At 41.3% G+C, this 23,794-nt stretch overlaps 1 protein-coding gene and 1 long non-coding RNA gene across 10 annotated transcripts in view; one reads left to right on the top strand and one right to left on the bottom strand.

The window, feature by feature from the left end:
- Nucleotides 1–21,740, top strand: part of CIMIP4 (ciliary microtubule inner protein 4) — a 43,616-nt gene extending 21,876 nt beyond the window's left edge. For 2 of the 9 annotated variants that reach the window (XM_074271595.1, XM_074271596.1), the window contains exons 3-7: nucleotides 2,776–2,830; nucleotides 3,914–4,398; nucleotides 4,997–5,141; nucleotides 20,738–20,860; nucleotides 21,580–21,740. In XM_074271595.1, the coding sequence (XP_074127696.1) occupies nucleotides 2,776–2,830; nucleotides 3,914–4,398; nucleotides 4,997–5,141; nucleotides 20,738–20,860; nucleotides 21,580–21,668 (897 nt within the window). In that variant the 3' untranslated portion in view covers nucleotides 21,669–21,740. Of the gene's footprint in view, nucleotides 1–2,775; nucleotides 2,831–3,913; nucleotides 4,399–4,996; nucleotides 5,142–7,323; nucleotides 7,577–20,737; nucleotides 20,861–21,389 lie in introns of those variants that run through there. The other 7 variants (XM_074271601.1, XM_074271602.1, XM_074271603.1 and 4 more) reach the window with 6 other exon arrangements.
- LOC141544903 (uncharacterized) lies at nucleotides 7,027–23,757 on the bottom strand. The gene is made up of 2 exons (XR_012482834.1): nucleotides 23,687–23,757; nucleotides 7,027–9,872 (listed from the first exon to the last, which is right to left on the bottom strand). It is a non-coding gene; the product is annotated as an uncharacterized LOC141544903 (long non-coding RNA).
- Between the last annotated feature and the right edge of the window lie 37 nt (nucleotides 23,758–23,794).

Here is a 23,794-nt window from a genome sequence, read left to right as displayed (position 1 = left end):
TGTGGTAAGAGGCTAAAGGAATGTAGTGTACTCTTTGAATTTTGTTTGAGGTGGGATTAATCATCAGATTGTGAGCTCTCAGAGATCTTTGTATCTCCTGTGCTTAGTATAGTCTGGCATATAGAAGGTGTTTAATAAATGCTTATTGATTGAGTAAAAATAGAAAAGCTTTTTATAAAAGGAACCTTTTTGAGGTAAGTCTTAAAGAAGAATGAGGGATTTTAAGAGGTAACCGTCAGCAGGGCCTACATTCCCAGCATCTGGGGATTAGGGGAAAATGTGGGAGTTTCCCTGTTCCACAGTAATTGCTTGCCTTCTGAAATTGTTCCTTGCTTAGAATGCTGTAGGGTGGGGCAGAGGCTCATTGGTGGGGCTGAGTTTGGCCACCAGGTGGTACTCTAAGGATGGGCAACAGCCCAGTCTGTTGGAGGAGGAAATGAAACTGAAACTTAATACATGCTGCCCAGGACAAAATCAGAAACCTTTAGGTTTAGAGGGGAAGACAGAAAACAAGCATAGATTAGGCACCTACTATACACCTAGCTCTGTGCTAAACCAGATGATACAATGATCTCATCTGATACTCACAATGACCATGAATGGTAAGTAACTTTAGAAATATTTTAGTCCAAATCCCTGTTTTTAAGAAGAAATAAAGTGCAACAAAGCCCAAAATTAATATGGTCCAAGATCTTACAGGTAGTCAATGATCAAGCTATGAGCTGCTAATTCCAAGTCCAGATATCACAAAAAGCAGTGATTAGTAGCAGGACTTCCCACACAAAGGTGGTGGGAGACAAAAAAATGAGCTTCCTTAAATCCCATAAAACTCCACCCTGTCAGGTGTGAGTCCCTTTGGTCTCATTAGGAGTCTGTCATGGATTTTTTAAACTGAATTAAGAGTCCCAAGGTCAAAAGCCAGGCTAGGAGGCCTCTGTCTGGATTCTGCTCTAGGACTCTCACCTTTCCTTCTTAAGCCTTCCTTCTTAACACTGAACCTTGCAGAGGGTATTTCTCAGTCACCTCATGCTAACTCCTCCTTTCTACAATCTAGGAATAGAAAAGGGATAGTTTTCTCTTTCACAGTTGATTCTGACATGTTCCCCCCATTGTTTTACAGCTAAATTTTGTTAGAAAGTCAATCAATATTGAAATCCAAACTTCAAGGGAGGAAATGTTGGCCCAAGCTAAAGATGTTGGGGTTCGGGGGCAAGAGGTTACAGTCATCTCTGAAAGACTCATCTCATCTTCAAATCAAGCAAGAGCATTTTAGGAATATTTATTTGTAAGGGGCAGCTAGGTGGCGCAGTAGATAGAGCACCAGCCTTGAATTCAGGAGGACCTGAGTTCAAATAGGTCTCAGACATTTAACACTTCCTAGCTGTGTGACCCTGGGCAAGTCACTTAACCCCAGCCTCAGGGGGAAAAAAAGAAAAGGAATATTTATTTGTGCTCAGGGGTGATGCAGCTGAGGGGGGAGACAGGCAACATAGAAGAAGGAGGTGAGGGATTATATAGAGAAGGGAAAGAAAGAAAAAATAAGAGAAGTGTACAGAGAGGGAAAAATTGGATATTCAAGGCAAAAGTCAGTCCCATTGTGTATGTGTGTATGTGAAACAGACAGAGAGAGATAGGGACAGAGAGGGATGGAAGAGGAGGGGAAGGGAGGGAGAGAGAAAGGAGGGGAGAGAGACAGATAAACAGAGAGGGAAGAGACATACAGAGGAGATAGAAACAGAGAGAAGATATAAAATAGAGACAGAGGATTAAATAGGGCTAGGGGAGTGTTGGCTAAGATTCCAAGATATGAATCTTGGAGACAATATTTAAGGTAGCTACAGGCATCTTACTTCTCTTTTTTCATCTGTAAAATGGGAAATAACAATATTTACATGCGATGGTCCCGTCTAGCTCCTCTGAAGGGCTCAGAATAAGTCCTTAAATGTGAAGGTCTGGGCTAGCTCCTCTGAACGGCTCAGAATAAGTCCTTGTCAGGATAAGCAAAAGTTCTTGCCCCACATTGGGCGCCAATTTGTAAAGTTCTTGAATTGTGAGGGTCTGGTCGTCTGCTCAATTATAATCCTTCTCTGGGAGGAGATCTGTAAAATCTTTTCCTCTCTGTGCAGGTTTCTTGGGAGCTCTGAATCTCCTCCAACTCTTGTCCTTCCCCAAATCAGACTGGTCTCCTTTCAACCTGCTTGGCGTCAAGACTTTATCCCAGAGTCGATTCTCTCAGACCCAATGCTGCCCTTCTTTTATCCTCCCAGAGAATGGGCATGGGATATCGCAAGGGCTTCTGGTAAACATTACTTCAACCAATGACCTTGCTCCTCCTAGAATTCCTAAGGTGTAAACTCCCTTTTAAGGCCGGAACCAAAGATCTGAGCCAGAGAACCGTCAAGTCAACCTGAGTTCTCACCTTGTCACTGTCCAGACAACCTAAGTTCTCACCTGGTAATCCTAACATTTACCTAGAAATGTTGTGTTGGAGAAACTGTAAGGGAAGGGAACAAGTTTTCCATGTACGGGTTAAGCATTTTACAAATATTGTCTTACTTAATTTCCACAATAACCCTGGGAGGTAAGTGCTATTATTATCCACACTTTCTGAGACAGAGACCAAATAACTTGCCCAGAGAGTCAATTGGGGTCAAAAGTGTTTAAGGCTAGATTTAAACGTTGGTCCTCCTGACTCTAGACTTTTATCCACTCCTTCCCAACTGCTACAGATGTGTGGGTTCTTTGTACCAATTTGTCATTTGTTGTCCTTTTCAGGATTTGAATCTGGATCTAAAGGACACAGAAAAAGGAGGAGCAGGTCAAGCCAAAGGTAAGAAGGTATAGGCAAAAGGGAAGGTGTAGGCAAGAAGCAGAGTCTTGTTGTGATTGATGGGGATATTGCAGAAATGGCCTGAGCTTGGCCCGATCAGTTGAATCATGGAGCTTAGTGGGTTGTACATACAAAATCCATAATGCTCCTCATCTCACCGAGGCCTTCCTAAAGAGAGGAAAGACTTCTAAGATTACATGGACATTCTGGGATAATTCAGTCTCAAAAAACCAAAAGTTTGCTCACTACCTATTACTTCCTTGACAAAGAAACCTGCCAAATGAACGGGAAGTCCTAGATCATCAAGTCCTTTGATTAGTTTCCTCTCGCCCCCATGGATCTAGTTTAATAAGACAAGTCTAATAGATTTTCTCTTCATCACCCCCTAGTACACAGCTCAAACCTGGGTCCATAGCATGGTACTGAATATTGGCTCATGTCAGAAGATATAGATAGTTGAGAAACCGTGGGATTCAGTGGAAGGTACAACTAGACTAGCCATCAAATCCAGAACCTGCCACCTAATAGTTGAAGTCATCATCCCCTTGTCTGGAACAGAAATAAATCCTTGAAAATAGAAATAAATAGAAATCAGGGAAATTAATCCTTGATCAATAAATCAAAAGTTGCAGAAAGGCATATTGGGGGCAGATATAAGGAAAAACTTTGTAAGCCCTAACATCAGCTTCTGTTAAGCTCACTCTCACAGGAAGTCTTCCAGCAAAAGTTGGAAGACCAGTTGTTGGTGAGTTTGCAGAATGGGGTCTTAGCCGGGTGCAGGTTGGAGTAGATGGCCACTGAGATGTCGACCACTGAGATTCTTACTCTAATTCTATTTTTCTCCCTTCTCTCTTTTTTCCTTTCTCTTTGACTCTTCTCTCTTCTCTCTCATTCTTTCCTTATTTTGTTTCCTATATCATTTCTTTTCTTTCCCTTTTTTTCTTTCTATCTCTTGAATGTCTTTCCTCTTGTCTGTTCCTATCTCCTTTTCTCTCTATGCCCTATCTTCTCCCCCTTTTATGTCTTCCATCTGCTTGGCTCTCTACTTTTCTGTCTTTGTCCCTACTTTTCAATTATCTATAGGTGTGGCCCATGGGTCCAGGCCTCCAACAAACAGCCAGAGATTGTTCCAGAAAGAACAGTTCGGGAAAGGATCCAAGACTTCTGCGGACCAATTCCAACCCAAGAACCTATCACCTCCTCCAGGCCCTCTCCCAACAAGAGATAGCAGTACGAAAAGCAGCAGCCGACTGGGGACAACTCATTCCGAGGAAGCAAGGGCGAGTACTGGGTCATCTGATGAGAGGGTTAGCCCAAACCAAGAACCAGTCACCACCAGGAAAATTTGGTCAAGAGGCTTCTCTAAGTCAAATAAGACGAGCTCAAAAGAGGAGCTGCATTCTTCCAGTGGAGCAGAGGAGAACAAGGTGTTCAAGCCCGAAGGGGACAGCAGCTCTGTCATTGAGTACCCGGTTGCTATGTTTGACAAAACTTCCAGCTGCATCCCCAACAACATCCGGCACAAGTTTGGAAGCAACACAGTGGATCAGCTGGTGACTGAAGAGCAGGTATCTAGCCCCATGGTACTCTTTGGTCTGGACAGGGGAGAATGAGAGCACTAAGGATCAATGGGGGGTGGCAATCAAGGGACCTCTTAAAACTTTAAATGTCAGTGTTTAGAGGGACATTAAAACAGGGATTGGCAGAAGTGGGAAGTGTCTTTGGAGAGGGAATGTTAAGAGTTGAGAGGGACCTTAGAACAGGGAATGAGAGAGTTTAGAGGGTCATTAGAATAGGGAATTTCAAGGCTGAGAGGGAACTTAAAATGGGGTATCAGAGCTTGGGAGGGAGCTTAGAACAGGGGATGTCAGGGCTGGGAGGGAGCCTAGAACAGGGGATGGCAGAGCTGGGAGGGAGCTTAGAACAGGGGATGTCAGGGCTGGGAGGGAGCCTAGAACAGGGGATGTCAGAGCTGGGAGGAAGCCTAGAACAGGGGATGTCAGGGCTGGGAGGGAGCTTAGAACAGGGGATGTCAGGGCTGGGAGGGAGCCTAGAACAGGGGATGTCAGGGCTGGGAGGGAGCTTAGAACAGGGGATGTCAGAACAGGAGGAAGCAGTCCCCAGGGAGATGCAGGACATGACATTCTGAGCTACCTTTTTCCCCAGGCTCGAAGGGCCCTGTGTGAAGGGATTGAGGGACAGAAGCGGGTGAGCAGTCGTGTGAACAAGTCTTCTCAGAATTCAATGGAAAACTCAGCATTTGCAGATTATTATGAGCTGGGATACAATATGAGATCCAACATATTCCAAGGTCAGAGGGTGGTTATAATTGGGGTAAGAAAAGAAATAGAAGGGGGGTGAGGGGTGGGGGAGGAGAAAAAAAATGAAAGCCATAGAGTATTCCCTAAAAGTCATTGTCACGGGGATATGGACTGGGTAAGCACGTTGATCTGTGACTTCCCGGGCCCAGGTTAACATGGATGAGAATAACCAGTGTGATTGAAAGACCACTGACCCCAATGTGGCTAGACTTACTCTCATTTGCAATCTGCCACTTTCTCATTGTGGGATTTGGGGGAAACCTTATATTTCATCAGCAAGCAGTTTCTTTGACTGTTTAGTTAGTGATTCTATTAACAATTATTCCCAGAGACTTTTAAAAAATGGGTTTGTCAATCTTTTATTAGAAAAGACACTCTCAGTGTTCATAAACACATCTCAACTCTCCCTTTCCCTGCTTGTGTACTCATGGTCCAACCCCTGTCTAGTGCTCCCCAGTCATTGGTGTCCCATTGTCCCCTTAAATCACTCCAGATAGCCATACTGAGGCTGTAGAGGGTGGGTGCTGTGTGGACAAGAAATCCTCACCTGTCCTTAAAACTTTCAGGCTGTTTCCTCATCTGTAAAATTAGGGGATTGGACAAAATGATTCCTCACAGTTCCTTCTGCTTGTAACATTCTATATTCTAAGGTCCCTTCCAGCTCTGCACTCGTTTTCCTAAATTCCTTCTAATCTCTGACATTCCCTACTTTAAGGACTCTCCCACTCATCGCCTCTATTCTAAAATCTCTTCCAGAGCTAACATTCATATTCTAAGAACCTCTCAGCTCCCACATTCTCTAGTCTAAGTTTCTCCCAGATCTAACACTCCATGTTCTAAGGACCCTCCCATCCCTCACCTTCTCTATTCTGTCTCTCCCAGATCTAACACTCCATGTTCTAAGGACCCTCCCATCCCTCACCTTCTCTATTCTAAGTTTCTCCCAGATCTAACACTCCATGTTCTAAGGACCCTCCCAGCTCTCACTTTCTCTATTCTGTCTCTCCCAGATCTAACACTCCATGTTCTAAGGACCCTCCCATCTCTCACCTTCTCTATTCTAAGTTTCTCCCAGATCTAACACTCCATGTTCTAAGGACCCTCCCATCTCTCACCTTCTCTATTCTGTCTCTCCCAGATCTAATACTCCATGTTCTAAGGACCCTCCCATCTCTCACCTTCTCTATTCTAAGTTTCTCCCAGATCTAACACTCCATGTTCTAAGGACCCTCCCATCTCTCACCTTCTCTACTCTGTCTCTCCCAGATCTAATACTCCATGTTCTAAGGACCCTCCCATCTCTCACTTTCTCTATTCTAAGTTTCTCCCAGATCTAACATTCCATGTTCTAAGGACCCTCCCATCTCTCACCTTCTCTATTCTGTCTCTCCCAGATCCAACACTCCATGTTCTAAGGACCCTCCCATCTCTCACCTTCTCTACTCTGTCTCTCCCAGATCTAACACTCCATGTTCTAAGGACCCTCCCATCCCTCACCTTCTCTATTCTAAGTTTCTCCCAGATCCAACACTCCATGTTCTAAGGACCCTCCCATCTCTCACCTTCTCTACTCTGTCTCTCCCAGATCTAACACTCCATGTTCTAAGAGCCTTCCCAGTTCCCATTCCCTAAGAACCCTCCAGCTCTAACATTTTGCATTCTAACAATGAGTCTATTTGTCATTGACAGCATGCATTGGCATTATGGTGTAACAGATAGCATGCCTCAGAATCAGGAAGTCCAGAGTTCAGATCTTTCCTCCCACACATGTTTGGCTGAATAAGTCAACATTTACCTCGTGTCCCAAGAACTTTCTAAGTTTCAGAGAAGGCACTGCCCTCCAAAGGCCCTGACTGCTCACCTGCTGCCTAGTTCCTCTAGACTGATGATTTCACTGGGCTGTTCCAAAAACCCAATGAAGGAGTCACTGTATGTAAGTCCTCGGACCCTCCAAGGCCCTTAAGGGGCTCACTCACAGTGAGCAGTCCTGTGGGATTTCAGAGGATCATGTACCCAAGGGTTCTGGGTAGCACGATGCTCTAGAACCAGCCTTAGCCTTGGCCCTGTGACCTCGGCTCGGGTCTGATGCTCGCTCTTGTTTTGTTCACCTCCTCGGTTGTCTTGTTTGACTTATGGCTCGGCTCCGGTGATTTGATCTGCTTATGCTCCCAGCCTCCAGGGCCCGCCTGCCAGAGCTTCCCATTATCCAGCAGCGCCACGCTAAGTATCTTGCTTTTGGGATACAACTGGGCTTCTGGAAACCAAAAGTCACTCACCTTCCTGACCTTCCCAAAAACTACGTAAGCCCCACAGAGTTTGGCAGGCAAAAATGGCCTCTCTTGCCATTCTGATTTTTGAACCTCATCATCCTTCTCCTGTCCTAGAATATAATATAGAGCCATAAATACGCTAAAACTTGATGGGTTGCTGTGTCTCCTCTTTCCAAATGTTCAGTCTTCCTCCCTGTCTAGCATTCCCGCTCCCAGGCTCTAGTCCTCCCATGATTCCATACTCCTAATTTTCTCTTTTCCCTTCCTCCCCATCCCTAACACACACATACACCCACCAGACTCCTTGAAGGCAAGAGACAGGTTTTTGCATTTTTGGGTTTGTTTTTGTATTTTCAGAAACCAGCATAGTAACATATCCCCCCCTTGCCCATAATAGTTAAATAATTGAGTTAAATGACCATGGGCTGCCAAAGCATATAACCAGCCTTGTTAGTAGTGGGTATGTGAAATTAGAATAAGCAGATTCAGAGCTCGAAGACCTCTCCTAGAAAAATCATGCTTGATTCAAATGGAGAAAAGCAAGATTAGACAGGGAATTTGGGTTAGAAAAGCTAGTTGGGGGAGAATTTGAAACAGGGAATTAGAAGCATAATTGGACCCGAAATTAGGGATAATAGTGGGGATAGCTAATCTCCCTGCTCAAGTATTTTTTTTTGGGGGGGGGTAAAGGGAGGAGAATTATATTTACAGTACCTATCCCAGGTTCAAATAAATATATTGTTATTATTGATCCCTGTTAAATGACAATTTAACTTTTGCTTAGAGGGTACCACCTTCAGCTCCCATAATATCCAGTTAAGTTTCTGTTACGACTCCCCAAAGCTAGGAAGGTTGTCTATCAAAGATCACAAACCTGACTTTCCTGACCTCCCTCTTCCCCTGCTAGATTGTAAGCTTCTCGAGAGCAGGAGTGTCTTGGCTTTGGCTTTGCAGCCCCAGGACCTAGCACATAGTAGGTGCTTAATAAATGCATATTGACTGGCTGCTTGATCCTGTCTCCTTAGTTCTAGCGCCAACGGCCTGTACAAGAGTACAGCTAAACATCATTCCCAAAATGCAGTAATTTGGATACCCTCAGTGTCACCTCACATAGACAGTTCCATGTTCTTGGTTCTTTTGTTTATAGCATCAAAGAGCTTGTTTTAGGAGCCTCTGCTTGAGAGAGTTCATCTGAGTAGTCCTGGCTAATCTTTCCTCCTTATCCCATCCCTCCTTCTCATGGAGAATCCCAAAATCTCAGATTTGGAAGGCACATCAGTGGCCAACGAATCCAACTTGACACCTTGAATGAGCTTCCCTTCTGTCCAACAAGAGAGTTATCCAATGTCTTCCAGAAGACCTCCAATGAAAGGAAACCCACATCTCCTACGGCCGCCTGCTCTATTTGGGGACAGCACTAATTATTAGGAATTCCTTCCTGACATCAAGCTGAAATCTTTGCATACTTTATCTCTCGGTCCTGGTTCTGTTTTCTTGGGCCAAGCAAAAGAGTCCTCATCATTTACAAGATGACCAGATATTCTGAAACAATGATGGTGGCCCCTTTCCCTTCCTGCTCCCTCAATCACTTCAGTCTTCTTATTTTCAGGTCAAATTTGCCCAATTTCTTCAAAATTGATGTCCATACAACACAGTTCCCTGTCTGTCCTGGGTTCTTACTTCTGGATAGGCCCAATATCCTTCCTAAAATATGTCACGCAGTTCTGAATTCACTACTCTGGCTTGGAGTCTGGTCAGGGCAAAGGGCAGCATGATTCTCATTTCCCTATTTCTAAGTATATTTCTTTTTAAAATATAGCCAGAAGTCAACAAGACTCAGATGAGCTTAGAGCAACTCAGCTTATCATCTGAAACTTCTTTACTTGAGAATGAAGTTTGGAGACCTCAATACTCACACCAAGACCATCCATATAAATCATGTGGAGCATGACAGTCTTGAGATGTTCAACAATGGATGAACACAGATACATCCTTGAAAATACAGACCTTTAGAATTCAATTCAGGGGGCAGCCAGGTGGCTCAGGGGGTAGAGCAGCAGCCCTGAAGTCAGGAGGACCCGAGTTCAAATCTGGTCTCAGACACTTAACACTTCCTAGCTGTGTGACCCTGGGCAAGTCACTTAATCTCAATTGCCTTAACCAAAAAAACAAAGAAAAAAATTCAACTCAGTTTTGTCACTCAAAGAACCAAACACATCATGCATTTCAAGATGCTCCTTTAGAAATCCAAATTGGATTCTGAATTTGACCAATCTCACTGAACTCAAAATATATGTCTGGTTATTATAGATATCAATAGGACCAAGCTTTTGAGCCTGTTTGGAAACCACATTTAGAAAAAAGAAAAAGAAATCTTACCTGGAAAGAGAGGGCCTAGATCCTTGTGTTGGCTCTACTTCAAACTTTATCAACCTGGAAAAGTTACTTCTCCTGTAATGAGAGCAAATAAAATGTGAGCAAGCTATGGAAGGATCTCTCATAGCTTTACATTCTATCTTCTATTATTTTGTATTGTCAAGTCCTTTCTTGCTCAGCCTTTCCTATTCTAAGGCCCCATCCAACTCTGGACATCCCCTTTTCTAAGACCCTTTTCAGCTTTGATATCTCATGTTCTAAGCCTTCTCCTAGTTCTGACATTCCCTGTTCCAAGTTTTTTTCCCAGCCCTGATGTTTCCTTGTTCTAAGCTTCCTCTCAGCTCTGACATTCCCTGTTCTAAGTTTCTTCCCAGCTTTGACATTTCCTGTTCTAAAACCTAGCCCTGATATCCCATTGAAGGCCATTTTGAAGGCCCTTCTCAACTCAAACATTCATTATTGTAAGCCCCTCTCTGATTTCACTATAAATATCCTACAATATAAAAATATATTTTATATGTAACATATATAACACAAATATATTATGCATATATATTACATACACAAGGTTAGCAGGAGAGTTATGGATTCAAATGCTACCTCTGATGCTACTGGTCTGTTTCCTTATCTATAAAGTGTAGAGATTAGTCTAAATGGTTTCCGAGGTCCAATCCTATTTTAATTCTATGATGGCAGAATCCTTACAAGGTCCTGTGCAGTTCTGACCTTTGTAATTCTTGGGTCCTTCCTAGGTTCTAAAATTGTAAGAAATGATGAAGCCCAGAATACAATCTTGCTCTCCATTTATTGACCCTTACTCATAAATTACTCATATTGATCTTACTCATAAAGAGGTAATAGCAAGAAGAAAATGCTGAATTAGATTCAAATTCTGGCTTTGACCCATGAACTATGTGTGAGTTTGTGTATGTGAAGTGTGCTAGAAATCATCTCTACTGCTTCCTGTGTGACCTTAGGCAATTACTTAAACTTTCTGGGCTGCAATTTCCTCATCTGTCCAATGGGAATGCTAAGAGATCAGACAATCTCTTTTGCATTTAAATATTTAAAACTGACTTGCTAAGAACCCTCCCTTGTAGTTTTGCATCTTGTGATCTTATAGCTTGGATTCAAATCTTGTTTTCAGTACTTAGTAGTAGTAACAAGTAGTACTTATTAATTAGGTCTCAGTTTGCTCACTGTAAAATGGACACATAATAATATACACCTATCTCACAGGGGTGTTTTAAGGATGCAATGAGAATGCATTTAAATCTTAAGGACCCTATTTTACCCCTTTTTTTTTTTTTTTTTTTTTTTTTACATACAAAGCTGGAGAAATCTATATTTCCTTAGGTGGTCAGTCCAGTGAAGCATACAGACCTATTCTCTCAGAGGTATATATTTAAATGCACAAAAAAAAAAAATAATAATAATAATAATTCAAAGGAAAGCAATCATTGAAATTTGAGTATCATATATATATATATATATATATATACACACACACACACACACACATATATATATTAAAACAAAAACCAAAACCAAAAACAAAAAACTAGGTTTCATGGCAGCTAGGTGGCGCAGTGGATAGATCACCAGCTCTGAAGTCAGGAGGACCCGAGTTCAAATTTGACCTCAGACACAACACTTCTTAGTTATGTGACCCTGGGCAAGTCACTTACCCCAATTGCCTCAGCAAAAAAATAACAAAAAACTGGGATAACATCTATACCTTTGACTTTTGTAAGCTTTAATGTTCCATATAAATAAACATTGAACATTAAATTTTACAAATGTTTGCTAAGACTTTGCCATATGAAGGATTTTCCGTTAGGTCCTGGGGATACAAGAATGAAAGATGGCACCATCCCTGATTTTAGAGTGAAAAAACAGAGGGCAGCAGGGCTCTGTCCAGGTTTTCTCATTCCCCACTAACCAGATAGAATGCCAGACACCTGAGTGGTCTGCTTCCTTGCTAGGCCCTTGAGCTACCTCCCACCAGGGTCCATAACATCATGCCTTTCTCCTAGAGTCATCTCCTGGTGCATGCTTTTTACTCAGACCGCATTAGCCAGTCAGTGACTTTGAGCAAATCATTTCTCTTCTCTCAAGCTCAGTTTGCTCCCACAGAAAATGAACAGCTTGGGCTAAATGATGTCTAAGATTGCTTGAAGCTCTGTTTCAAAATAAGTGATGACAAGAAGCATTTATTAAGCACCTATTATGGGCCAGGTATGATGCTTATGTTCTGAGGTTATAAAGGCAGAAGAACAAAAAATTAGTAGATTAGCTGACTACCTGGGGATTGTAAGCATTGGATTTACCTAGAGCCAGCTATGGAATAGATTCAATACATTAGCTGACTACCTGGGGATTGTAAGCAGTGGATTTACCTAGGGCCAGATATGGAATAGCCATTGGGTCATCCTTCATCATAGTCCTCCCCAGCCTCTCTCTTACCTTGTCCTCCTTTTCCCTCTGTGCCCACTGAAATCCCTTGATATTGTTAATAAACTCCATTCATTTCTCCATCTTAAATTTCTTCCTCTCCTATTCCTTCTACCTTCTGATGCTCATTGAAATCTAGCTTTATTCTGAAGACTTTCCATCCATCTTTGGGTACTCTCTCAAAGCCGCCTTTTCTCCAGGTTCATAGCAACAAGCAGGAGAGGAGTGTTCCTCATTCTTCACAGCCACCCATTAGTGATGCTGGTCTTGCTCTGTTCCTAATGCCTGGAGCAGTCTCTCTAGTGGGCTTCCTTCAAATCTCAGCTCAAAGTGCACCAATTTTAGAGATCTCCTCCTTTCGAACCAATTCTACTGCCTTCCCTCAGAGATTATCTCCCATTTACTCAGTCTATCTCTTGTGTAGTTGTTTGCATGTTGTGTCCTTGATTAGATTGTAAGCTCCATGAGGGCAGGGCCTGTTTTTATATTCCCACCCCTTAGCTCAGTGCTTGACAAATAATAGTTTGTTAACTGACTGGTTGAGGAAGGTTTAGCCATGGAAATAGGGGTTTTAATTGGAATCACGTGATTTGAAATCTGGACAGAACTTAAGAGATCATTTAGCCCAAACCCCTCATTTTCCAGATGAGGAAATTGAAGCCTACAGGCAATTGACAACAGGGCCTCATATCTAAGTAGTAGGGCCCAGATCCAACCCCGGAGTTGTTGATACCAAATCCAGCACTCCTTGGGATCAAAAGCTGCCTTTGCTTAATTTCATTTCCCCAGGTTTCCAGGTAAATCAAGGAAGGTGGTCTTTAAAAAGGAGACACTCCCTAGTTGTAGATGGTTGGTTGGTGAAAATTAGTATGGTTTTCACAAAGGATAATTTTCAGATGGGGAGATTGAAAATCATAGACTTTGAAATGAAAGGACTTAGAAGTCAATCCCTCATTTTACAGATGAGTGAAATGAAGCAAGGGGAAGATAAGTGACTTGAAATCTTAGGATCATAGAATCACAGACTAAGAATATAGAGACCTTGGAGTCCATCTAATCCACATAAGAGAACTGAGGACCATTAAGGGTCAAATGTTTGCCCTGACGTCACACAGGTAGTAAGTGGCAGAGACTAGATTTGAATTTGGGTCTGATAATTCCAACTTGAGTATTTGTACCTTTCCCTTTAACCTTCTATCAATCAGCCAAACCTCAGCTGTCTAAAAAAAAGCCCTATGACTCATTCCTTTCAGTTCAGTGCTTTCTTAGAAATGAGGTCAACAAGTTGGTGTGTGTGTGTGTGTGTGTGTGTGTGTGTGTGTGTGTGTGTGTGTGTGTGTGTGTTTAAATGTAAGGTTGGAGGGGAAGTCATATAGGAGACTTGGATCCAGAGTCATAACTAGGCCTGGGTAACTAGGGCTTTACCCCAGAGTGTGAAATTTATAGGGAGTCGATAGCACTTGCAATCTTCCAATAACTTTGGAAGGAAAAAAGAAGGAAAAAATCCCCAATATAGCACCAAGAAAGCAAAAATATTAAGATAGGAAGCTATCAAGGATGTGGAGAGCTTCTCTATCCCCCATCTTATATAAGATAGCCTTTCCAGCCATACTGGTATCCTGGTGTCTGTTTTCCCAACCAAAGGAGATGCTCCAGATGTCTTATCTTCCCTCTCAATTAATGGCAAGTTTTGAAGGGTGGGGGCATATTTATGGTTCCTCTTGGTCCTAACTGCTGAGTGAACTAGGCCAGGGGGAGAGCAGTTGCAAGAGGAGGAGAAGATGAGCTCAGCTAGGAAAAGAAATAAAAATAACCAAAGCTCACCTTCTATCAGATTGGCCCATAACAGCCCCCCAGTGCTGGTTCGCCGAAATTGTTTTATCTTTCCCCCCTCATATCCCACCTCAATCCTCAATGCAAATTTTAACCATTTGAGGACCAAAAGTTCTTTTTTACCCTTTAAGGCAGCCCTTGGGGTACATTTTAATTTCATTTTCCTGGGATGCAAAAACAGAGAAGCATTGTCACACAGTACAATATACAGCCATGAATCTTTCCACTGGAGACAATTCCAGACTCCATACTTATAGGAATGGTTCCACTTTCCCCTCTCCCCAACCCCAGCCACACTACAGAAATATCCTGGGAATATTATTGTTGTTAAGTGATTTTGGTCATAACTGACTCTTCCTGACCCCATTTCTTGGCAGAGATACAGGAGGGGTTTGCCATTTCCTTCTCCAGTTCATTTTACAGATAAGCAAACTGAGGCAGTCAGGGTTAAGTTAGTTACTTGCCCAAGGTCACATAGTTTGAGATTGGATTTGAATTCAGATCTTTCTAACATTAGTTATGGACAATATTGTTTTAAGCCCCACCACTTCATAGCATTTTATTCTTTCCAATTATATGTAAAGAAAGTCTTCACTTTTATAAGATTTTGAGTTAGAATTTTTTCTCCTTTCTCCCTCTTGTTTCTCCCCCCTAAGAATGGTAAGCAGTCTGATTTAGGGTTATACTTGTACAATCTTATATTTAACATATTTCCATATTAGTCATGTTGTAAAAGAAGAATCTGGACAAAAGGAAAAAATCATGAGGGGAAAAAAAAGCAAAAATAGAATGCTTTCTTTGATCCACATTCAGACTCCATAGTTCTTTCTCTGGATGTGGATAGAATTTTCTATCTTGAATCTTTTGGAATTGTCTTAGATCATATATCAAAGTTGATCTTCGCACAATGTTGTTGTTATTGCGTATAGTTTTCTCCTGGTTCTGCTCACTTCAACTCAGCATCAGTTCGTCGGAGTCTTTCCAGGCTCTTTTGAAATCTCCCTGCTCGTCATTTCATATAGCACAATAGTATTTCATAATATTCGTATATCACAATTTATTCAGTCATCTTCCAAGGGAAGAGCATCCCCTCAAATTCTAATTCTTTGCCACCACAAAACAAATGTTTGTACATGTGGTTCCTTCTCCCTTGTTTATGATCTCTTTGGAAGTACAAATGAGAATATGGAACCAAAGGGTATGTACAGTTTTATACTCCTTTGGGCATAGGTTCCAAATTGCTCTCCAGAATGGTTGGTTCAGACCACAATTCCACCAACAATGTATTAGTGTTGCATGTCTATTGTTAAATACTTCCCAATTACATTTTAATTACACTTTATCTGCTTCTGAATGGCATGTGGCTGGTATGCAGCTAGTTTGTCATCTCTAGTAGCAAAATACAGGTCATTCTCTTTGGCTGAATTCCTTTTATCCTGTTCCCAAAGTGAAGTGCTTAAACTCAAGTTCCAGACATTTTCATTATTTCTTGAGCTTGGAGACTTGCCCTTTTTTAGGGGAATTTGAATGATTTGAACTAATTTTAATTTCTCTTTTTGTCTTGGAGATCCATACCTGAAGAGAGAGGTCAATACCATGAAACCAGGTTTTTCTCTGTTTCTTTGTCCACCTTTAATTACCTTCCTTCTGAACAGCTTTTCAAATATTATAGGTTCATAGACTTTTTGTTAGAAACAACCTCAGTGATCATTAAGTAGAGCCCCTTCATTTTCCAAATGAGGAAATTGTACCCAAGGGAGCTGAAGGGATTTGTCAAAGATCACCCAGCTAATAAGTATCTGAAGCAGGAATTGAACCCAAGGCTTCATGTAAGTCTGGCATTCTACACAATGCTAACATAAAGCCAGAAATCCTTCATATTAAAGGGTATTCAGGTAGACGTGGAAGTAAATATCTTGTGCTTTCTCCAAAATCTCAAGAATTATGACCCGAGGACTCCAAAATGTCAAGCATTATGAGGTAGACTTGGAAGTAGACACCTTGTACATTCTCCAAAATTTCAAGCATTATGACCTGGGGACTCTGAATTTTGAGGGAAACATGAGGTTAAGATGGGTTCACTGTAGAGACATCAATCCCTATGTTTTCCTGCCTCATTCCCTTGCAACTCTCCACTATTTCTCTTTCATCTTAATAAGTTACTCAAAGGCTTCTTGGTTTCTTCTCTGGGTATTGGGGCTGCAGAAGCACCCCGCCACCTCCCCCCAAAAAAGTCCTAAAGCTTTCAGTTTTCAGTTCCTTGTAGATAACTACCATGAAAGACATTGGTTACTAAAAACAGTGTTCACCCCAGTTCATTGACTGGTGAACTTAGTTTGGTTCTGAAGACTGAGTAGGTCAATGTGGATAAAATCTGATTGGACAGATAATAATCCAGCAACATCTCTTGATTAGTTGTCTTAATTATGATTAGTGATCTGTCTTGATTGGATTTGTCATGTCATCAACCAGCTAGAATTTCAGGCTCCATTACTATATAGAGAAGCCTAATGTGGGCAGCGAGATTGTACCACAGTACATCGAGTGCCAGGTCTGAAGTCAGCAAGACTCATTTCCCAGAGTTCAAATATGATCTCATCTACTTCCTAGCTCTGTAACCCTGCTTGCCTCAATTTCCTCATCTATAAAATAAACCGGAGAAGAAGATGGCAAACCACTCCAGTATCTTTGCCAAGAAAACCCCAAATAGAGCTACAAAGACACACTGGAAAACTGAACTACAACAAAAACATGAGGGAAGGTGTCCAATGCTGTAGGAATCATAAGTGTATGTTGGTACAGCCCACTGTCTGATTCAACAAACAATGGAGCTTTCACTTTCCTAGATACTTTGGCCAATAATTGACATTCACTCAATGTCCTGTAAATTCCTTTTCACATCCTCATAATAGATGCATCATGGCGTAACAAGTGCAACATTAACATGGAGTCAAGACTTCAGGCATTCATTATGCTACTACAGGCAAGGCTCTTAGGCTCAAGGTTAAAGCCTTTCTAAGGCTATAAAAATGATCAATGGGATGTGATCTGCATTGGAGGAAAGCATTCCCATACTGTAAAATTGGAAATCAAAGTTATCTCAATCAATAACTCCTCTTAAAAATAGCCCTTTATTAATCATCCTTTCCCCACACTCTGTTCCCATGCACCAAAATATTTTGACCAGTACTCAAATATGCAATGTACAAAGGATATTCTAAAAGTCTTAGTACAATGAACCTCATGGTATAATGAAAGTTTCAGATTGTTACTTCCATCATAAACAGCAAAACTTCAATGATATTTTGATATACTCCAGAAATTTAAAATTATCTTTCTGGCTTATAAGAGTTTCACTGGGAAACTTTGTCACTATGCATGCTAAAAAAGGGGGAAAAACCTTTCTAGCCAATTCTTTCCCTAGACAGGTGGCTTTAGGTTTAAATGACCTATAGTTTGTTTTTTTTTTTTTTTTTTTTTTTAACCCATAGAAAATAAAAATCAGTCCTGGATATATCCCACAAAATTTTCAGACACATAAAGACTTTTTTGGGTTTCTCATGTAACAGATCCACCCTATCAAGCCACTGTCCCAGAATATCTGTTAGATCATGTCAGATAATATAAAAATTTGAAAGTACATATATATATTGTATATAAATAAATATCACAAATTTATATGTCAACATATAAATGTAGGTACACAGAACTATTATATAAATGTATTCCCAATATATAATATACAAATATATTATAAATATTTATAAATAGATTGGTGGGTGGATGGATAGGCAGATGGATAGATGAATGGATTAGATAGATAGACAGATGGATGGATAGATGGATGGATTGGATAGATAGATGGATGGATAGATGGATGGATTAGGTAGACAGATAGCTGGATAGCTAGATGGATGAATGGATTTAGATCAACAGATGGACAGATAGAAAAAGAGGAGAAAGAAAAAGATAGATGGATGTATACTTGGATGAATTAGACAAATAAAGGGAGAGAGAGATGGGTTGGATGGATGGATGGATGGATGGATGGATGGATGGATGGATGGATAGATAGATGGATGGATGGATGGATGGATGGATGGAGGGTTGATGGATAGATGGATGGATAGATGGATGGATAGATGGATGGATGGATGGATGGATGGATGGATGGATGGATGGAGGGTTGGTGGATAGATGGATAGATGGATGGATGGATAGATGGATGGATGGATAGATGGATAGATGGATAGATGGATGGATGGATAGATGGATGGATGGATAGATGGATGGATGGATAGATGGATGGATGGATAGATGGATGGATGGATAGATGGATGGATGGATAGATGGATGGATGGATAGATGGATGGATGGATAGATGGATGGATGGATAGATGGATGGATGGATAGATGGATGGATGGATAGATGGATGGATGGATAGATGGATGGATGGATAGATGGATGGATGGATTAGGTAGACAGACAGATAGCTGGATAGCTAGATGAATGAATGGATTTAGATCAACAGATGGATAGATAGAAAAAGAGAGGAGAAAGAAAAAGATAGATGGATGTATGCTTGGATGAATTAGACAAATAGAGGGAGAGAGAGATGGGTTGGATGGATGGATGGATGGATGGATGGATGGATGGATGGATAGATGGATGGATGGATGGATGGATGGATGGATGGAGGGTTGATGGATAGATGGATGGATAGATGGATGGATAGATGGATGGATGGATGGATGGATGGATGGAGGGTTGGTGGATAGATGGATAGATGGATGGATGGATAGATGGATGGATGGATAGATGGATAGATGGATGGATGGATAGATGGATGGATGGATAGATGGATGGATGGATAGATGGATGGATGGATAGATGGATGGATGGATAGATGGATGGATGGATAGATGGATGGATGGATGGATGGATGGATGGATAGATGGATGGATGGATAGATGGATGGATGGATAGATGGATGGATGGATAGATGGATGGATGGATAGATGGATGGATGGATTAGGTAGACAGACAGCTGGATAGCTAGATGAATGAATGGATTTAGATCAACAGATGGATAGATAGAAAAAGAGAGGAGAAAGAAAAAGATAGATGGATGTATGCTTGGATGAATTAGACAAATAGAGGGAGAGAGAGATGGGTGGGATAGATAGATGGGTTATAAACAGACAAGTGGATAGATACATAATTAGGTGGATGGATGGATGGGTAGATGAGAGAAAGAGGAGAGAGAGAAAGCTTAGTAGTAAAAACCAGAAAATCAATAATTACAGATGTTTTGTGTCTCCCATCCCCCAAAAGAAGGGGAGATCACTTAAACTCACAGTGGGATATATTAGTTGCATTAGCAAGAATTCTCAGCTTAGTTCCTTCCAGGAGCTAGCATGCAGCGTCCTCTTGGGACCTCGTCCCTCAAGCCATTGCCAGCTTGGCTGTTTCTATGCCTCTTCATCCTGGCTCATGCAGACTGCATCTGGACCCTCAGCATTGTCAGGGTGTGGCTGCTATTTCATCTCTGTCCTTCTTAATCGCCAGACTATCTTTGGGCCCAGCTGCCATCACATGGGCCTTTCTCGCCATCCTTGCAGATTTCTCATGTTTCTGAAAACTGAGTTCTCAGGAAGAATGCCTACTCAATCAAAGCATGCCCTCCTTGCACTATGGATGTGATTAGACACAGTCTTATGAGAGAGAAAATTCACCAAGAATTCTCTTCTCTTCCAGTGAATGATGTCAACTCAAAGCAGTGTGGGATATATGGTCCCTGGCTTTCCTCTCCATCCAGAGATGGAAATTAAGGTTCAAAAAAGTAAACTTTCTGAAGAATAATACAGTGTCAGAAAATGGAAAGATCGGGAATAGAAACTCAGTTGTCTGGTTCCCGTTCTCTTGATAAAGGACATGGTCATCCTAGAAGATTCATTTCAATTTTATTTCAAGAAAAATTAAGAACCGACTATTTTCAAGGCACTCTGCTTGATGGAAAATCTACATCTTACTTTCTCCTATGAGATGGACATAAGTTCCTTCCCTCTATGAGCCTCAGTTTTCCTCCCTATGGCATGATCAGGTCAGACTTAGTACTGAAGACCTCTTTGCTCTCTTAAGTCTTAGGATTCTATAGACACACTTTGACACAAGGTTTTTAAGGGAAGGGGTTGGGGGGAGGGAGCAAGGGAGAGATCTAAATGAAAAGATTTGGGGGAGTTGAGGAAGGAGCTATCTCCCTTCATCAAAAGTGAGATAGAATAAAGGAAAGTGGCACCTAAATGGGACCTTGAAAAAAAAGAAGAGACTCTTGACAGGTGGGGGTGACCAAAAGTTGGGATATGGTGGCAAGGGCTACATCAGGCGTAAGAGTGACTTGTCTGGTTATCTTGAGGATGGGGTGTTCCAGCTAAGCTCTTAGGGGCAGAGCTGGTACTGGGACGGTTATCTCCTATAGGCCAGAATCCCTTTTTTCCTAAGACACCCTCTGAATTTAGGGTGAATTTAACACCCATGGTGTTGGGTCCCTTTCTAAAGTTTCTGACATCCGCTGGTGTCCGATCTTCCCTGTCCTCCTTCCTCTTCTCCCCATTGACTATACTTTCATTTTGGCGACTCCCAACCTTCCCAGGGGTTTTGACAGGGCCCCCCATGGAGGCAAGGAGCTTAATGAAGGACTCCTACACCGCAGAAGTGCTTCAGAGAGCTGTGAGGGACCCTCAGCACTGGTATGGGAGGAAGACAGATGACCTTGGTAAGTTCGAGGATGGGGAGGTGGGAGGATGGAGAAAGATAGTTTTGTTTGGGTTTGATTGGGTTTGGGAATTTTGGGAGGTGGAAGGAGGCAAAGGAAAGGGATTATCCCCTCTTCTTCTAAAAATAAAAAGAAAAAATAAAGAGATGCGCATTAAGTTAGAATATGGGGGAACATGTACTAATACTGACATTGCTCCTAAGAATGAATGTAATAGATGAATTCAAAACAGTGTGATCTAATGGGAAGACCACTGGATTATGATGGTCTCTGACTTGAATGACCTTGATCTTGATCACTTAAACTCCCTGAATCTCAGTCTCCAAAATAAAGGGTTGAACCAGGGGTGGTTCTCATTACCCCTGTGACTTTGGATAAGGCATTTGATCTTTCAACCTGGGTTTTCTCATCTGTAAGATGAAGGGGGGAAGGGGCTTATCTTGATAACCTCCACATCTATGATCTTATGAATCAGCCATGCTCCATCCCCAGTTCTAAATTGTATGATTTTCCTTGCCCTCTTGGACAGAAAAACTTTGGAACTAAGGCCCAGGAGAGAGTCCATGACCAGAATCCTGACGCATCCCAAGAGAAGATAATAAAACAACCTAGTACTATCAACTTGGTGGACTTTTTAGGGAAATGGCCCATCCAGCCCAGGATCCCAAGCTGTTTCCAGCAGCTGTGAATGGGTCCTTCTTATTTTTATTCTTCCTCAGGGCGATGGCATCAGAAGAATGCCTTAGATCTAAATCTGCAGAAGGCTTTGGAACAGAAAATTGGGGAACGGAGCAAAAACTTGAAGTAGGAAGTTCTAAGAAAAGGGAATGCTCTTTCTCCTAAAATGAGTTAATAAAAAAAAAAAAAAAGCCAAAAATAATCCTGACCTTTGTTTTCTTTGGCTCACCCACTTTCCCTCTTTTCTTTTCTTCTTCCATCCTTCAGTCCGTGGATAACAGTCTTAGAGTCAAGACCTTCCTCCATTTTCACCTCATTCCCCTATTCATCTTCATAGAGAGGATTAGGGAACTCAAACTTTCCAGGGAGGGGAGGATGGGAGATTGAACTGATCTCTCTTCTTTTGAGCCCATCATATATGAGGATGCATAGTACCCAGGGTTGTAGGAGGGTTGTAGGTCTGTTAAGGGTTGCTGGGAACAATTCAGCAAAGACATGAATCCCTCAACTGGACAAACCCAGTTTCAGTAACTTACACTCCCCATCCCAATCCCCTTCCATAAGAATTTGGGGAAATCAAAAGGAGTCTCTTACTAAGAGTGGGGACTCTTGTCTTCTGGAGTAGTTGTGGGCCTCCAAATTACAATGCCAAGTATCTGAAAGTTATGTAAAATAACCACTTCTGAGTATATATATATATATATATTTAATATATAAAATATATATAACATAAAATATTATATATAATACTCAATACACAAAATATTAATATATTAAATGTGATACAAATATATTGTATATTAAATCATATATTTTCTATATTAATATACAATATTAATATTTAATATAAATATATATTTTAAACTAAACACTTGCCATGTGTCCAATCCTAGTCTATCTTGATTCTATAGGAGAGACAGAAGTCTGAGCTGCATCCTCACTCTCAAAGAGCTTAGCCTAATGCCTGGTACATAGTAGGCACTTAAAAGCACATAGTAGGAATTTAAGAAATTCTAGTGAGTTGACTTAATGGAAAGAAAAGACATACAGACATACTCATGAAACAACCGATAATCACAACAGAACAATATAGAATCAAGGGCTGAGCTGACTGGAATAAATGATCAGTATTGAGAGGGAATCAGAGATGGGGAGATCCATGAATCTCTGGATATGGGTCAGCCCAAATCCCATCTCTGCAATTTAATATCTATAGTCTTTGAGCAAGTCAGTTTTTGTGGATCTCAGTTTCCTCATCTGTAGAATTAAAAGTTGGGCCATATGTCTCCTCCAGTCCTATCTGTATGATCTCAGATGAATGTCTTAAAATTTAGGGGCTTCATTTTTTTTTTTTTATTGGCAAGAAAATAAGATTGGACTAGATGATCATTAAAAGTCCCTTTAAGTTCTCTGCAATTTTTCGAGCTGCTAGTCAAAAACCTTGTAGTCTGTTTCCTTCTTGGCCACAGAATTTCTACTTTTCCTTATGGTCCAAGAGATCCCAAGCTTCTTGGATGTTCCCAGCCTTTAAGCCTTCTTAGCTTCTTGAGTTCAAAAGGTGGCTACAGCAGACCTTTAATGGCCTTTTATTCTCTTGCTGCAGTCACTGGACTCTCCAGTATTTATTTCCTCTTTCTCTTTAACTACACAATAACAGGCAGAAATTGCAGAAAGATAGATGGTCCCCACTATGGAAAGAAATACTTTCTCACAATTGGAGTTATTTCCAAATCTAAGCTGAAATCAAATAGACGTATCAAGTCATCTCCTTGCATCGAAAAAATCAACGTCATAAATACCGGATCAGAATATCTGGGATTTTTGGTAAGCCATAATTATGAGTTGCATTTTTGACTTTTGATGTATTGATTTCTATTGACATAGCAACAAAAACTAAACAAAAACTACTACTGCTTTTCTAGGCTGACTTGAGAGGAAGAACATTCAGTATAAGGGAACTGAGAGTGTGCCCTGTCGGCCTATCTTTTTAATACCATGTTCAGTCCTTGGCATAATATTTTAGAAAAATATTGATAAGCTAGAAAGCATCCATAGAAGAGTGAACAGGATAGTGAGGAGATGAAAGACACTGATGAACTAGGGAGATTTAGAATGAAGAAAAAAAGACTCCTAGGGAGACATGAATACCTGTTGTCAAATATCTGAAGGGCTGCCATTGGGAAGAGTCACTACATTTGTCCATCTTGGCCCCAGGGAACAAACCTAAGAGTGAGAGGCATATATTGTGTCTGTGTA

The sequence above is a fragment of the Sminthopsis crassicaudata genome, chromosome 5 (genome assembly GCF_048593235.1).
Source record: "Sminthopsis crassicaudata isolate SCR6 chromosome 5, ASM4859323v1, whole genome shotgun sequence".
NCBI lineage: Eukaryota > Metazoa > Chordata > Mammalia > Dasyuromorphia > Dasyuridae > Sminthopsis > Sminthopsis crassicaudata.
Note: the sequence above shows the minus strand (reverse complement) of the source record. Positions and strands in the feature narration are given on the sequence as shown.